The sequence below is a fragment of the Apodemus sylvaticus genome, chromosome 12 (assembly GCF_947179515.1).
Source record: "Apodemus sylvaticus chromosome 12, mApoSyl1.1, whole genome shotgun sequence".
In the NCBI taxonomy this organism is placed as follows: Eukaryota; Metazoa; Chordata; class Mammalia; order Rodentia; family Muridae; genus Apodemus; species Apodemus sylvaticus.
This window is the reverse complement of record NC_067483.1, coordinates 79,396,527-79,411,454: the sequence shown is the minus strand read 5'-3', so window position 1 is coordinate 79,411,454 and position 14,928 is coordinate 79,396,527. Positions and strand designations below refer to the sequence as shown.

The following is a 14,928-nucleotide window of genomic DNA, read 5'->3' as shown; positions in this document are numbered from 1 at the left end:
CTATGTTAGCAATGTCAGGACTACACATCAGATGCTATGCTAGGACCATAAAGATAATAGGATACCACCACCCTGAGGAGCCCATGGAATGCAAAAGCTGGCAGAATGAGTGGCAAGTGAAAGGGAACAAAAAGAAAACACAGACAACATAAGGCTGTGTTAATGCTGCTGCAGCCACAAGTTGCAGAAATCCCCAGCACCAATTGTCACCCTATAAATTATCCTACCGGGCTGATAGAGTTCACAAAGGGCACTGGCAATATCTTAGCTTGTGTCTCAGGTATAGCATGCACAAAGGCTAAGCTGAAAGTTTCCTCAACTTGGTTTTCTGGTGCTGTGTGCCTTCCAGATACTTAACGGATTTTGAAATGTGGGCCTCACATTTCTGTTTTGCACTGGGTCCTTCAAATTTCATAGCCAGCCCCTATCTCAGATCTCCTTTATGTCTTAATGCTTTTTTGAATTCAGGTCCTATGGCTTAATGTCATTCTCCTCTTTGGGTTTAACTTAGGTAGGAGATGCATCAGATACATGACATGCAACTCTGCCTATGTTGTGTCACTAACTTCCCAAATGTGGAGGCCATTTGCTAAGGTTGAGAACATCTAGGTATGGGAGCAGTTGTGCAACCACAAGTGGTTGAATGTGGTATCAGTGTCACAGCTCTGTGCCACTCCCCACAGCAAAGTCATTCAGGAAATGCTGGACTATCAAAAAGCAATGAGCAGGGTGGGTAAGAGTGGGCATGCAACACTGCATGTAGGGGAACTGTTGTCATATTATAACCAGCTCTTCACACAGCTGATATCATTGCAAGAACATTGACCACTCCGAGAAAAGGCAGAACCTGATTTAGGTGAGAATTGGATTTCTGTGCTGTGTTTAAAGGCATGAAAGTGCTCCTAGAGAGATAGCTGTGAGACTACAACATGTACCTGAAAAACACACAAGACAGGCTCCAGACTGGGCATCTGCTTACACACCGCACAAACTCAATAAAACCTTTCTCAGTCTATGCCAGCTGTAACATTGGCCCCATTGGCTCCTCGAACTGTGAATGATGGAACACAACATGAGCAGAGGTGCTTTGTTAACTGGTAAAGTGAAATTAATGTGAATTATTCCTGGTTTTGGTCATGACCAATTGGTATGTGTATTTTAAATATTGAATGGCCCTTCCCTAAGACCAATCAGTGATACTGAGGCCATGTTGGACTCCACTTACAGCCTTCTATGGGATAATTCAAATAAAGCTTAACTAGATGTTTTTAAGTCCCCCACTTAGTGGATCTCAATCTGTTTTTAAAAGCACTTTGGTTTGGAAAGAAAGAATCTATCTGTCAATCATCTACAAAATTTATATTTTTTTACATGCTACAGAGACCCAAATGTCATATTATAACTAGAGGGAACTTCAGCAAAATCCAATTTTGGTGAAAGCTTGTGGCACAAAGATATCTTGAAATGGGGTAAGATTTGCATGTCATACATGAGGCCCCAAGTTTGAGACTCAGGAGAATTAGTATCAAGTTGGGGAAGTAAGACACATGTGTAAATCTTTCCTTTGCAATATCAAATGAGAAATGAGAAATCAGGTCCTTGGATTCTGAATTCAAATTTCACAAGCTTTGATGTCAATTGAGTCTAGATTTTCATTACAAGAGAGGAGTGTGTGTGTGTGTGTGTGTATGTGTGTGTGTGTATGTGTGTGTGTGTGAGAGAGAGAGAGAGAGACAGAGAGAGAGACAGAGAGACAGATAGAGACAGAGAGAGAGAACTAGAAATATAATTTAGGCTAGAATTTGGGGCAGTCTTAAATTTGAGTTTATCTTATATGTGGAGGAATCTACTAAGTTTTAATGACTGAGATTGAAATAATGTGTTGGGGTAATTCTAATATAGCAATGCTGTACAGAAAGAAAAAGAAGCTCTGGTGTTAGAGAACACAAATATGCTGTAAAGAAACAAGAGAGCTTTACACGGCTAATATAGTCATCAGGTGTCCCTTTCCCCCACAGCATTTAGCTGTGACCCTCCTGGCTGGCAACCCCCACCCTTCCCCAGGAGTTATTTCCGGCCTATTCAAGCTGCGGCATTCCTGGCCTAAAGCCTCCACCCTTCCCCTGGCGTTATCTCCGGCCTATTCTAGATAACAATACTGCCCGATTTCACCTTAACTACCAAGGCCTCAGCGCAGCTCCACCCGGAGACCAGCAGAAAACTGCGTGACTGAAAGCAGACAACCCGCCAAGAAGAAGATCCTACAAACTCTCAGCAATTTGGGGGGCAGGGTGGTTTTTCCAAAGATTATAAATATTGGCTAATTGATAGTAAAGTCAGTCTCTATGGGCAACTGTCCTCTTGACTCATTTCTCTTTTACCCCCTTCCTGTTAACCTCAGAATTCTCTTCCAGGTATTCCGGTTCGTTTGTGGCCGCTGGCGGCAACAATCAGGGTATAAACCAAGCAGGACGTGGCAGGAGTGAAGAGGAAGGGCTGAGTTTAAAAGATAGTGCAAGGAGGGGCAATGAGGAAATAGGCACCTAATAACCTTCACTTGTGCTGCTATTTGATTTTAGCTTCTGCTCTGTATCAGTGAAAAAATTAATAGTACAAAACAGATATGCAAGAATGGTGTCAAAGGAAAAGACAAGATTAGTGTTAGAACTGTTGAATCTGAGATGACATTGGTCCACTTAAGTAAGCAGTTGGAAGCAAGCATCCTTCCTTCCAAGGAGAAAGTATGGTCTAGGGGTATTTTCCAATATTTGTTTTTGCCTTCATCACAGTGACAGAATCCTTGATGATTAAAAGGGCAGATGACCATCAGGATAGACTACACAGTCCTTCTGTCTGCTAGTAAAGTGTGATCATGTCATGAAGTTCAGGCCACAAGAATATAAGTAAATGTAACATATATGCCTCTGATATCTTTTAGAAGAGGAAAAGTTGCTGTCTCCATCCTTTTTCTTTACATTTTATTTTGCCATGGTAGCTGGACATCTGAGAAATGTTAGGAATCATAAGGAGAAAGCCAACTACTGAGGTTGGTGATGTAGAAAGATTCAAGCCAGGAACTGTAAGGCATAGGTCTGGAGCTGAGCCCGTGCACAGTATTCATGGTAATAGGAGAATTATCAAACCAACATACAAAACAAATAAGTATACCAAGTATCAAAAGCATTATCAACAGGGAACCTACTATGGTCTCAAGAAGGGATTGTCTGTGATATAATTATTCAGAGTGTTCAAGTAAGATGAAGGCTGAAAACAGCTTTTAATATATTTGGGGATATATTGATTTTTGAGATTGGGGAGCATGTGAGACAATCCAATCAGAAGCCAGATTATCCTGCTAGGGGAGGTGGAAGGGAAGGAACTTGAGGCAGGTGGGTCTATGTACATTTGATGAGCCTTTAATTTAAGTTTCTTACAATATGGATGGTGAAAAGATCTTTTCCATAGGACTGTTAGCTGAGCACACAGAAACATGTGGTATGGAAAAGCATAAGTGAACAATAATCATTCTTGATGGCCTTCACACCTTCAGTCATGTAGAAGGTGAGGTCAGCCTCTAAGAAGAAGAAGCCTAGGATCAAACTTGAGAGAATGAATGCCAAGGATGTGTATACATGTTAGATTCAGGTATATTTGAGCCTACCAGCATAGTCTTGAAAAAAAATATTGAAATCCAATGATCCTTAATTCCTCATTTCTAAATGTGGACGACAAATAATGTGCAATGAAATAGCACGTATCAGTGTCTGGATGGTACATATAAATGACCGTTTCAATTACTTTGATTCCAAAAATTTGAGACATGGTCTTATAAGCTAACAAGAAATTGATGAAGCAGAACAAATAATTATAGAAAACTTAGGTTTCAAATAAAGGGAAGTGTCTCACAGTTACAACATCAACTGACTAGCCTTATTTCCCAACTTCCATATAGCAGACCACAAAAGCGAAGAGCAAGACCAGGCTGTGCTTGTAAAGGACAAACAAAGACTTCTAAGGCCACCACCGATGCAGGCTTGAATGATGTGTGTTCAGATTCCATTGCTGTGGCAGAAACTGTAGCACAAATCAAAGGAGAACCGATTTAGCTCAGAGTCACTTGGCTCCACAGCTGTAAGCCTGGGGCAAGGTGGAACACCATGGCAAGGAGCATGTGACAGAGGCTAGCTTTTCTCCTCAAGGTACCCAGAAACCAGAGAAAGAACAGAAAAGTCTACAAACAAGGTCTGACTTTCTATGGTAGACCTTCCAGTAATCGTTGTCTCCTGACTAAGGCCCCATCTCCTAGTTTTCATCACTTCCTAATACAATCACTTGATTTTATATATATCAAAGGATTAACCCTTGTAATGGATCACTTCCCAAAGCCCATTAAATCCAAAGTAAACCTTTATCATATGAAATTCATGGGTTGGGGCAGAAATGCCATATTCAAACTACATGTGTTAAAAGTCTGTTTGCAGTGATCTTTTGGTAGCTGAGGAAGAGGGAATCTGGAATAGAGATCACAGGATGACATCAGTATGGATGGAGCACAGTGGACAGACTCTTTGTAAGAGGCAGCCTTCCTCTTTTTTTTTTGTTAGGCTGGAGTACTTGTGGAGCAACAGATCAGTCCATGTATCAGATGGTGAACTGTGTTTCATTGGATGATATATTCCATGTCTATAGGTGGACTTTACAAACACACATTCCATGAATAAGTAATTGTCAAAAGCTCCTATTGGAAATGGACAACAGAAATGGTTAGAAAAGAGAATTTAAAAGGTTAAACAAATAGAAAAGTGTCAGGAAATCACCTGCATTTGAGAACTTGATGGGCAAGAGGTCTCTACCTGGATTGAGGAAAATTTCTTGTGGCTCTTTTTAGAGTCTATGAAGAGCATATACCACCTCTCTGGGGCTTGTGAAGCTACATGGTCTCCTGTCATGAAGGTCACCATCATCCATGCCCTGCTATCTTATACCTCAGTCATTGTCTTCCTGTTCTTTCTCTTCCCCTGATGGTCATATAGGCCATGGGCACGTCACCTCAGAGCATCTGTGCGCTCTCTTCTCTTTTCTCACCAGATTCTCCACACTCCCTTACCTTATATAGATCAAGTTGCCAACATTACCCCATCAAAAAGAGTTATCCTGACTGTCACTGCTCTATACACAGCAGAATCTGGAAGAACAGAACCTAAAAACAAGGTAGACTGAAGTCTCACACAATAGCTAACTTCATTTAGGGCCTCCAATAATTTATATTTTGAGGTCCTTATATAAGCAACGTTCATATGAGTTCAAACTATATACAATCACCAGGACAACTGTGCATGGCTGAATGGCTACAGCAAAGGCAATGGGTTGTCTGAAGCAGACCTACTGTGAGTACAAACACCTGTGAGGAGCACGGAAGCACATCTCAATAACAATCCTATTCCTTCAGAGGGCTGAGGTCACCAGACTCTTGCCTTGTTTTTTTGGAGTTTTCTCACACAACTTCATCCACGGAACCTGACCTCCAGTACTAAGAAGCCCACTAATTATTTCTAATTTTTTTGTGTCAGGCACAACTGCTAAAGTCTCAAATCTGGGTATTAATTTATCATCATGGCTCCTTCCCTGAGCACACTTCACTTAATGCTGGAAATGAAAAACCAACCCAAATAAACAGTGCAGCAACCCAAGGACAATAGGAAGAGCAGAGAACAGGAGTTGAAGGCATCGCTAGGAACTACAACAGCAAGTGAAAGAAATCTGCTTTAATGCAATGAAGCACATTGCTTGGGTCTTAAGTTCTTCCTCTGGTTCAATGGTTTGAGTATCACAGGAACAGAAGCTCAGGAAGTTCTAAACTAGATCAAAGGGACACGCCCCTGCCCTCCCAAGCTTAATTTCTAAAATGTTATGAACTAGTAGGAGTTGAATCCTACCAAGGTTCAGAACTCACAGGTTTGCAGGCAAAGGAACCAGATCCACAGATGGTGCTGGGCCATCTCCAGTCAGACTCCAGTCTTCTGGGGAAAAACAACTGCTCTAGAAGCTGCTTTCAGTTCACTTTGATTTTTCTGGAGGCTGAAGAAAGGAAGTGTGAGCTGATTAAGAAATGTTACTTCTGCCTGGTAGTGGTGATGCATGCACTTGGGAGGCAGAGACAGGTGGATTTCTCAGTTCGAGGCCAGCCTGGTCTGCAGAGTGAATCCCAGGACAGCCAGGGCTACACAGAGATACCCTGTCTCGAAAAATAAAAAAAACAAAACAAACAAACAAACAAACAAAAAGAAGTGTTACTTCTTAGCCTGCTTACTAGTGTTTTCCATTATACAACTATAGTGTCTGTTGATTATTAATTAATTATCCAACAAGCATTTATTAAGTGCCTACTATGTGTCAGACATATCATGGATGTTGATAATATCCAGGGCTACAAAGTAACTGGTTGACTTCTGTTTGTAGAGTTTATATCCTCTATAGAGACTGATAATTTCAATAAATGATGATATGTATTGCAGCAGGAAGAAATGCAGGGACCTTTGAGGGTAGAGGCATCTACATGAGGCTAGGGTGAGTTGGGGAAGATTTCTGAAAGGAACTGACAGTTTAGCTGAGACAAATATGAAGAATAAATTAGTACTTTTAGGCAGAGAGTTAATTGTATTTGATTCACAAGAATAAGCCATATTCTTTATGTTCAGTGTCTCCATGCCTGCCTTCACTGCCTCCTGCCCACTGGCCCTATAAAATCAGCACCTGTGATGCTGGAGATTGCTGTATCCCTCCTATAGACCCACCATCACCTAGTTAAGTTAACTGCCCTACTCATGAATCAGGATCAATTGTCTCAACAACTGAACTGCATGGAGCCCTTAGTGAGACAAGACCAGCTAAGCTGAGAGGACACCCACTCTCAACTCTCAGTGCAGGTGTATCAAATTCCAAAAGGCTGACACACATTTACAGAGAGCCAGCCAAAGATAGAACCAAAGATGGTTCTGAAGTCATAGCCAGAGCCAAACTTGATCCAGAGTAGAAAACCTTTCCAGAACATAAATCAAATTCAGACCCAGACCTGGTTTGCTCTGTAGCTGCCAGCAACTACAGGTGAACTGAAGACCTGGAAGAGAATTCTGGGAATAAACGGGGAGGCAACGAAAGAGAAATGAGTCAGGATGACATTAGCTGATCGAGACTAAAGCTTTACTAATATTTAGTCAATATATAGCCTTTAAAATAAAACCCTGTCCCCAGACTTCAAGGAGAGATCCAAGAACTCCTTGGCCTCTCTTCTCAGCGGGTCGCCTGCTGGGATTAAAGAACTTCAAGTCTTATGGGTACAGGGTTGTTTCCAGGTGAGACTGCCCTGAGGCTGCCTTGATTTCTAGGTGAAAGCAGCTGAATTGTTCTCAGAAGAACAAAGGCCAGGGATAATGCAAGTGGAAGGGTGGGGTGAGGGAGGTAGGGGGAGGGGGGGTGGGGAGGGGGGGCTGGAGGCCAGGAAAGTCGAGGGCTAACAGAATGGGTTGAAAAGCCTAGCTCCATGCTGTAGGGGGAAGGGACATTGCTCACCATCAGGGAAAACAGGAAGAATGGTCAGTCATAGAGGAACTCCAAGCATCGAGACATGTTTGTAGAAACCAGAAAAGGAACATGAGAGATGCCACATAACATCTAGCAATTCCCATTCCTGGTAGTGACTGTTGTTGAAGAAGTTACCCTACTCTCAGAGGATGGTTAGAGAGACAGAGCTTAGTACACTAAACACAGAGGGAAATGACACCTCAACTGTACTCTAACCTAGTCCCTCTGGAATGTTGCAAATACTCAATGAAACAAGAAAATTGACTCAAAAGAAATTAACCTTGACACCTGAGCTGAGAGCTCCACTGTAAAATCACAACACACTCTCTCTCTCTCTCTCTCTCTCACACACACACACACACACACACACAACACACACACACACACACACATACACACACACACACACACTAAAATAGCTTGTCTTGTGTTGGAGAAATGTCTCAGTGGCTAGCACTCTCCGTACTTCCAGAGGACCTGGTTTTGATTCCCAGCACCTACAACTTTCTCTAACTCCCATTTCAGGGGATCAAACACTGTCTTCTGACCTTAGAAGTCACTGCACACATGTGGTGCACAGACATACATCCAAACAATCATACCTATAAAATAAAAATAAACAAAACCTGTCTTTTCCTTAACCTACACTCCCCAGAGTAGTGACTCTTAATCGAAGTGACTTAGAAATAAGTTTCAAAAGAGTGATTATGAAGTCCTGCTCAAGGAAATGAAAGTAGACATGTATAAATGGCTTAATGAAATAGGAAGCTAATTGTTAGATATGAAAGTGGGATTAAATAAAGAAATGGAAATACAAAAGAAAAATCAAATTGAATTGATGCCTAAAATGAAAAGCTTAAAAAAATATGCAGTGTAAAGGCTCTGCAACTAAATGTGTCATGGGGAGGAGAAAGAAGCAGGAATTGAAGACATAATAAAGAACTGAGATATTAGGTCAAAGCTAATGACTGCTTTAATAAATAAGTGTGTAAAATGTGTGATAAACTTAGGACACCACAGAGGACCAATTTTATGAATTATGGCATAGAAGGAGTTGAATTGCATGCCAAAGGTGTAGTAAATATTTTCCACATAATCATAATAAAAGTATTTCCCTATTCAGTGAAATAGTTCAAAAGGTACACAGAACAACAAATAGGCATGACTAGAGAAAAATGTCTCCTCTGTGTCATATCACAGTTAAAACACTCAATACATACCAAAGAAGGTGTATTGAAGTCTGCAGTACACTGAAGAAATCGAGGAAGAAGATGGTAAAAACTCTCATATTCACAAATTGGAAGAGATAATCTAGTGAAAATGACCATGAGCCTTAAACCAATCATCAGAGTTTCAGTGCAATCCCCATCACAGTTTCAATACCATTTTTCACAGAAACAGAAAAAGCAATCATAAAATTCACATGGAAGCACAAAAGACTCTAGACAGGCAAAGCAAACAAACTCAAAGAAAAAAAACCACACGATCATTTTATTACATGCTGAAAAATCATTTGACAAAATTCAGCATCCTTTCATGCTAAAAGTTTTGGAAAGAACAAGAATTCAGGCCCATACCTAAACATAGTAAAAGCAATATACAGCAAACTGGTAGCCAACATCAAACTAAATGGAGAGAAACTTGAAGCAACGCCACTAAAATCAGGGACTAGACAAGGCTACCCCCTCTCTCCTTATCTTTTCAATATCATACTTGAAGGTCTAGCTACAGCAATTAGACAACATAAGGAGGTCAAAGGGATACAAATTGGAAAGGAAGAAGTCAAGCTATCACTATTTGCAGATGGTATGATAGCATACTTAAGTGACCCAAAAAAACTCCACCAGAGAACTCCTACAGCTGATAAACAACTTCAGCAAAGTGACTGGTTATAAAATAAACTCAAGCAAATCAGTAGCCTTTCTATACTCAAAGGATAAGCCAGCTGAGAAAGAAATTAGGGAAATGATACCCTTCACAATAGCCACAAACAATATAAAGTATCTGGGTGTGACTCTAACCAAACATGTGAAAGATCTGTATGTCAAGAACTTTAGGTCTCTGAAGAAGGAAATAAAAGAAGACCTCAGAAAATGGAAAAATCTTCCATGCTCTTGGATTGGCAGGATTAATATAGTAAAAATGGCCATCTTGCCAAAAGCAATCTACAGATTCAATGCAATTCCCATCAAAATCCCAACTCAGTTCTTCATAGAGTTAGAAAGAGCAATTCTCAAATTCATCTGGAATAACAAAAAACCCAGGATAGCTAAAACTATTCTCAACAGTAAAACAACTTCAGGGGGAATCAGTATCCCGGACCTCAAGCAGTACTACAGAGCAATAGTGTTAAAAACTGCATGGTATTGGTACAATGCCAGACAAGTGGATCAATGGAATAGGATTGAAGACCCAGAAATGGACCCACAGGCCTATGGTCACTTGATCTTCGACAAAGGAGCTGAAACTGTCCAGTGGAAAAAAGATAGCCTTTTCAACAAATGGTGCTGGTTCAATTGGAGGTCAGCATGCAGAAGAATGCAAATCAATCCATTCTTATCTCCTTTGTACCAAGCTCAACTCCAAGTGGATCAAGGACCTTCACATAAAACCAGACATAGTGAAACCAATAGAAAAGAAACTGGGGAAGACCCTTGAGGACGTGGGTACAGAGGAAAAGTTCCTGAACAGAATACCAATAGCTTATGCTCTAAGACCAAGAATTGACAAATATTGGATGTTTTCAGCCCCTTTGTCCAGGATCAAGTGGCCATAGGTGTGTGGGTTCATTTCTGGATCTTCAATCCTGTTCCATTGATCCGCCTGCCTGTCACTGTACCAATACCATGCAGTTTTTAACACCATTGCTTGGTAATATTGCTTGAGGTCAGGGATACTGATTCCCCCAGAATTTCTTTTGTTGTTGAGAATAGTTTTAGCTATCCTGGTTTTTTTGTTATTCCAGATGAATTTGAGAATTGCTCTTTAGCCTTTTCAACAAATGGTGCTGGTTCAACTGGAGGTCAGCATGCAGAAGAATGCGAATTGATCTATCCTGGTCTCCTCTTACTAAGCTCAACTCCAAATGGATCAAGGACCTCCATATAAAGCCAGACACTCTGAAGCTAATAGAAAAGAAACTGGGGAAGACCCTTGAGGACATCGGTACAGGGGGAAAGTTCCTGAACAGAACACCAATAGCTTATGCTCTAAGATCAAGAATTGACAAATGGGACCTCATAAAATTACAAAGTTTCTGTAAAGCAAAGGACATCATCAAAAGGACAAATCGGCAACCAACAAATTGGGAAAAGATCTTCACCAACCCTACATCAGATAGAGGGCTAATATCCAATATATACAAAGAACTCAAGAAGTTAGACCCCAGAAAACCAGATAACCCTATTAAAAAATGGGGTACAGAGTTAAACAAAGAATTCTCACCTGAAGAACTTTGGATGGCAGAGAAACATCTTAAAAAATGCTCAACTTAACTAGTCATCAGGGAAATGCAAATCAAAACAACCCTGAGATTTCACCTTACACCAGTCAGAATTGCTAAGATTAAAAATTCAGGAGACAGTGGATGTTGGCGAGGATGTGGAGAAAGAGGAACACTCCTCCACTGCTGGTGGGGTTACAAATTTGTACAACCACTCTGGAAATCAGTCTGGCGGTTCCTCTGAAAACTGGGCACCTCACTTCCAGAAGATCCTGCTATACCACTCCTGGGCATATACCCAGAAGATTCCCCAGCATGTAATAAGGATACATGTTCCAATATGTTCATAGCAGCCCTATTTATAATAGCCAGAAGCTGGAAAGAACACAGGTATCCCTCAACAGAAGAATGGATGCAAAAAATGTGGTTTATCTACACAATGGAGTAGTACTATTCAGCCATTAGAAACAATGAATTCATGAAATTCTTAGGCAAATGGATGGAGCTGGAGAACATCATACTAAGTGAGGTAACCCAGGCTCAAAAGATCAATCATGGTATGCACTCACTATTAAGTGGATATTAGCTTGGAATACTGGAATATGCAAAATATAATCCACACTTCAAATGAGGTACAAGAAGAACGGAGGAGTGGCCCCTAGTTCTGGAAAGACCCAGTGTAGCAGTATAAGACCAAACCAGAACAGGGAAGTGGGAAGGGATGGGTGGGAGAACAGAGGGAGGGAAGGGGGCTTATGTGACTTTTGGGGAGTGGGGAACCAGAAAAGGGGAAATCATTTGAAATGTAAATAAAAAATATATCGAGTAAAATTAAAAAAAAAAAAGAATTGACAAATAGGACCTCATAAAATAACAAAGTTTCTATAAGGCAAAGGACACTATCAAGAGGACAAAATGGCAACCAACAAATTGAGAAAAGATCTTCACCAACCCTACATCTGACAGAGGGCTAATATCCAATATATACAAAGAACTCAAGGCGATAGACTCCAGAGAGCCAAATAACCCTATTAAAAAATGGGGTACAGAGTAAACAAAGAATTTTCACCTGAAGAACTTCGAATGGCTGAGAAGCACCTTAAAAAATGTTCAACATCATTAGTCTTTAGGGAAATCCAAATCAAAACAACCCTGAGATTTCACCTCACACCAATCAGAGAATGGCTAAGATTAAAAAGTCAGGAGACAGCAGGTGTTGGCAAGGATGTGGATAAAGAGGAAGACTCCTCCACTGCTGGTGGGATTGCAAGCTGGTACAACCACTCTGGAAATCAGTCTGGCGGTTCCTCAGAAAACTGGGCATGACACTTCCGGAGGACCCTGCTATACCACTCCTGGGCATATACCCAGAGGATTCCCCAGCATGCAATAAGGACACATGCTCCACTATGTTCATAGAGGCCTTGTTTATAATAGCCAGAAGCTGGAAAGAACCCAGATATCCCTCAATGGAGGAATGGATAGAGAAAATGTGGTATATTTACACAATGGAATACTACTCAGCAATTAAAAACAATGAATTCATGAAATTCTTAGGCAAATGGTTGGAACTGGAAAATATCATCCCAAGTGAGGTAACCCATTCACAAAAGAACACACACCGAATGCAGTCACTGATAAGTGGCCATTAGCCCAGAAGCTCTGAATACCCAAGACACAACTCACATATCAAATGATTCCCATGAAGAAGGGAGGAGAGGGCCCTAGTCCTGGAAAGGCTTGGTGCAGCATTGTAGGGGATTACCAGGACAGGGAAGTGGAAGGGGGATGATTGGGGAATGGGCAGAGGGAAGAGGGTTTATGGGACTTATGGGGAGGGGGTAACCAGGAAAGGGGAAATCATTTGGAATGTAAACAAAGAATATAGAAAATTTTAAAAAAGGAAAAAATAGTGTAGCTTAGTGAAACTGAAATAAATTTAAGACTTTGGTAAATAAGTATTATAAAATATATTGATAACAATTCAAAAAGTCTTAAATTTCTTGTCAATTTTGATAAGAAACCCTATAGAAATACTTGTATAGTAGCATAAATAAGTGTGCATACAAACAACTATCTTATTTTATTCTATTTTAGAATAATTTATTCTATTTATTTATTCTATTTTAGACTCCAATACATGCCCATACTTTAAATTAAAAAAAAAAAATTAAACCACCTAAAAGAAAGAAAGAAAATCTAACAGGAGGTTAATATTTGTAATATATAAATAGTGCAAAAAGCAAAATAATTTGAAAACAATCCAACCCACAAACAAACAAGCAAAAAACAAAAACCGAAAAACTGGCTTAAGTCCTAAACTTGAAAACAAAAAAACAAGACAAGTAGTCAATAAATGTTTTTAAAATGTGATCACCATCCTTTACCACCAGGAATTGCAAATCAAAATGGCTGCTGTTACATAAGAATGGCTTTTATTATAAATACAAATGACAGCCAATGCTGGCTTGGATGTAGAGAAATGAAAGTCATCATTGGTAGGAGTATAAACTGGTGCGGCCACTGTGAAAATCAGTATGGAGATTCCTCAAATAGTTAGAGATAGATCTACCACATGGCCTAGCTATACTGCACTTAGGCACCCACCCAAAGGACAAAGGATTCTATACTTTAAAGTTCCCACACACAAACCACCAGAAAATGTTTGGATCTTAAAAACTTTTAGTAAAGTAGCAGGATACAAAATCAATATATAAAAAAATCAGTAGCTTTTATATATGCCAATAACAAACTTTCTGAGAAAACAGAGGAATAGTATGCCATTGATGATACCTTAAAAATATATATGTAGGAATAAACTTCACCACAGGAAAACCTCTACTAGGAAAACTTGAAGACATTGGGAAAAGAAATTGGAGAAGGCACTGGAGTATAGAAAGACCTGCTATGCTCCTGGGTTAGCAAATTAATACTGTGCTGATAGTCATACTGCCAAAAGCAATCTACAAATTTCCACAATTTCCATAAATTTCAACAATATTTTTTCACATAACTTGATAAAAATTTGGATGAAACTTGGAAACATTAAAGAGCAATGTAATTCCAAACAGAAAGAAGACAGCCTGAATTATCACATTACCTGACCCCAAACTATTACATTGTCATGGTGACAAAGACAGTATGGCCCTGAGGAAAGACAGACACAAAGACTGGTGGAATGTGGAAAAGGACCCAGAGCTGAATCCACACAGCTGTGATCACGTGACCTTTGGTGAAGGATTAAAAAACATCCAAGACTTTTTGTTCTGAAAAGTTTTTATTTACACAACCAATAAATAGTGTGTGCTAACTAGTTTTTATCTTAATTTGACACAAGCTACAGTTATCTGAAAGGAGGGTACCTCAATTGAGGAATTACCTATATAAGACACAGCTGTAAGGCATTTTCTTAGTTAGTGATTATTGGGGGAAGGCCCAGCCCATTGTGGGTGTGGCTACCTCTTGGGTGGTGGTTCTCAGTTCTATAAGGAGGAAGGCTGAGCAAGCCATGATGAGCAAGCTAGTAAGCAGCACCTTTCATGGCCTCTGGGTTAGCTCCTGCCCTCCAGCTTCCTGCCCTGTTTGAGACACTGCCTTGATTTACTTCAGTGATGGACTACAGCCAAATAAACTCTTTCCTCTCCAACTTGCTTTTGGTCTTGGTATTTGATCACAGCCATAGAAATCCTAATGAGGACCTAAATTCGTACCAAGATAGTGGGATATTACTGTGATGGACCTGACCGTGTTGTTTTGGGGAGGATTATGGAAGGACTTTGGAACTTTGGGCTTGAAACACCATTAAGTGATGAAAACTCGCTGGGCTGTTCTGTAAGATGGTGGAGATAAGAATCTTGAGAGCTGTGTAGATGATGGAGGCCTGGTTTGTGAAGATTTAGAGGGAA

At 40.3% G+C, this 14,928-nt stretch overlaps 1 protein-coding gene across 3 annotated transcripts in view; it reads right to left on the bottom strand.

Moving 5' to 3' along the window:
• The window catches only part of Cd84 (CD84 molecule), a 94,073-nt gene that overhangs the window by 67,728 nt on the left and 11,417 nt on the right, over positions 1–14,928 (bottom strand). For all 3 annotated transcript variants that reach the window (XM_052200094.1, XM_052200095.1, XM_052200092.1), the window contains exon 2: positions 5,954–6,078. In XM_052200094.1, the coding sequence (XP_052056054.1) occupies positions 5,954–5,999 (46 nt within the window). In that variant the 5' untranslated portion in view covers positions 6,000–6,078. The remainder of the gene's footprint in view (positions 1–5,953; positions 6,079–14,928) is intronic.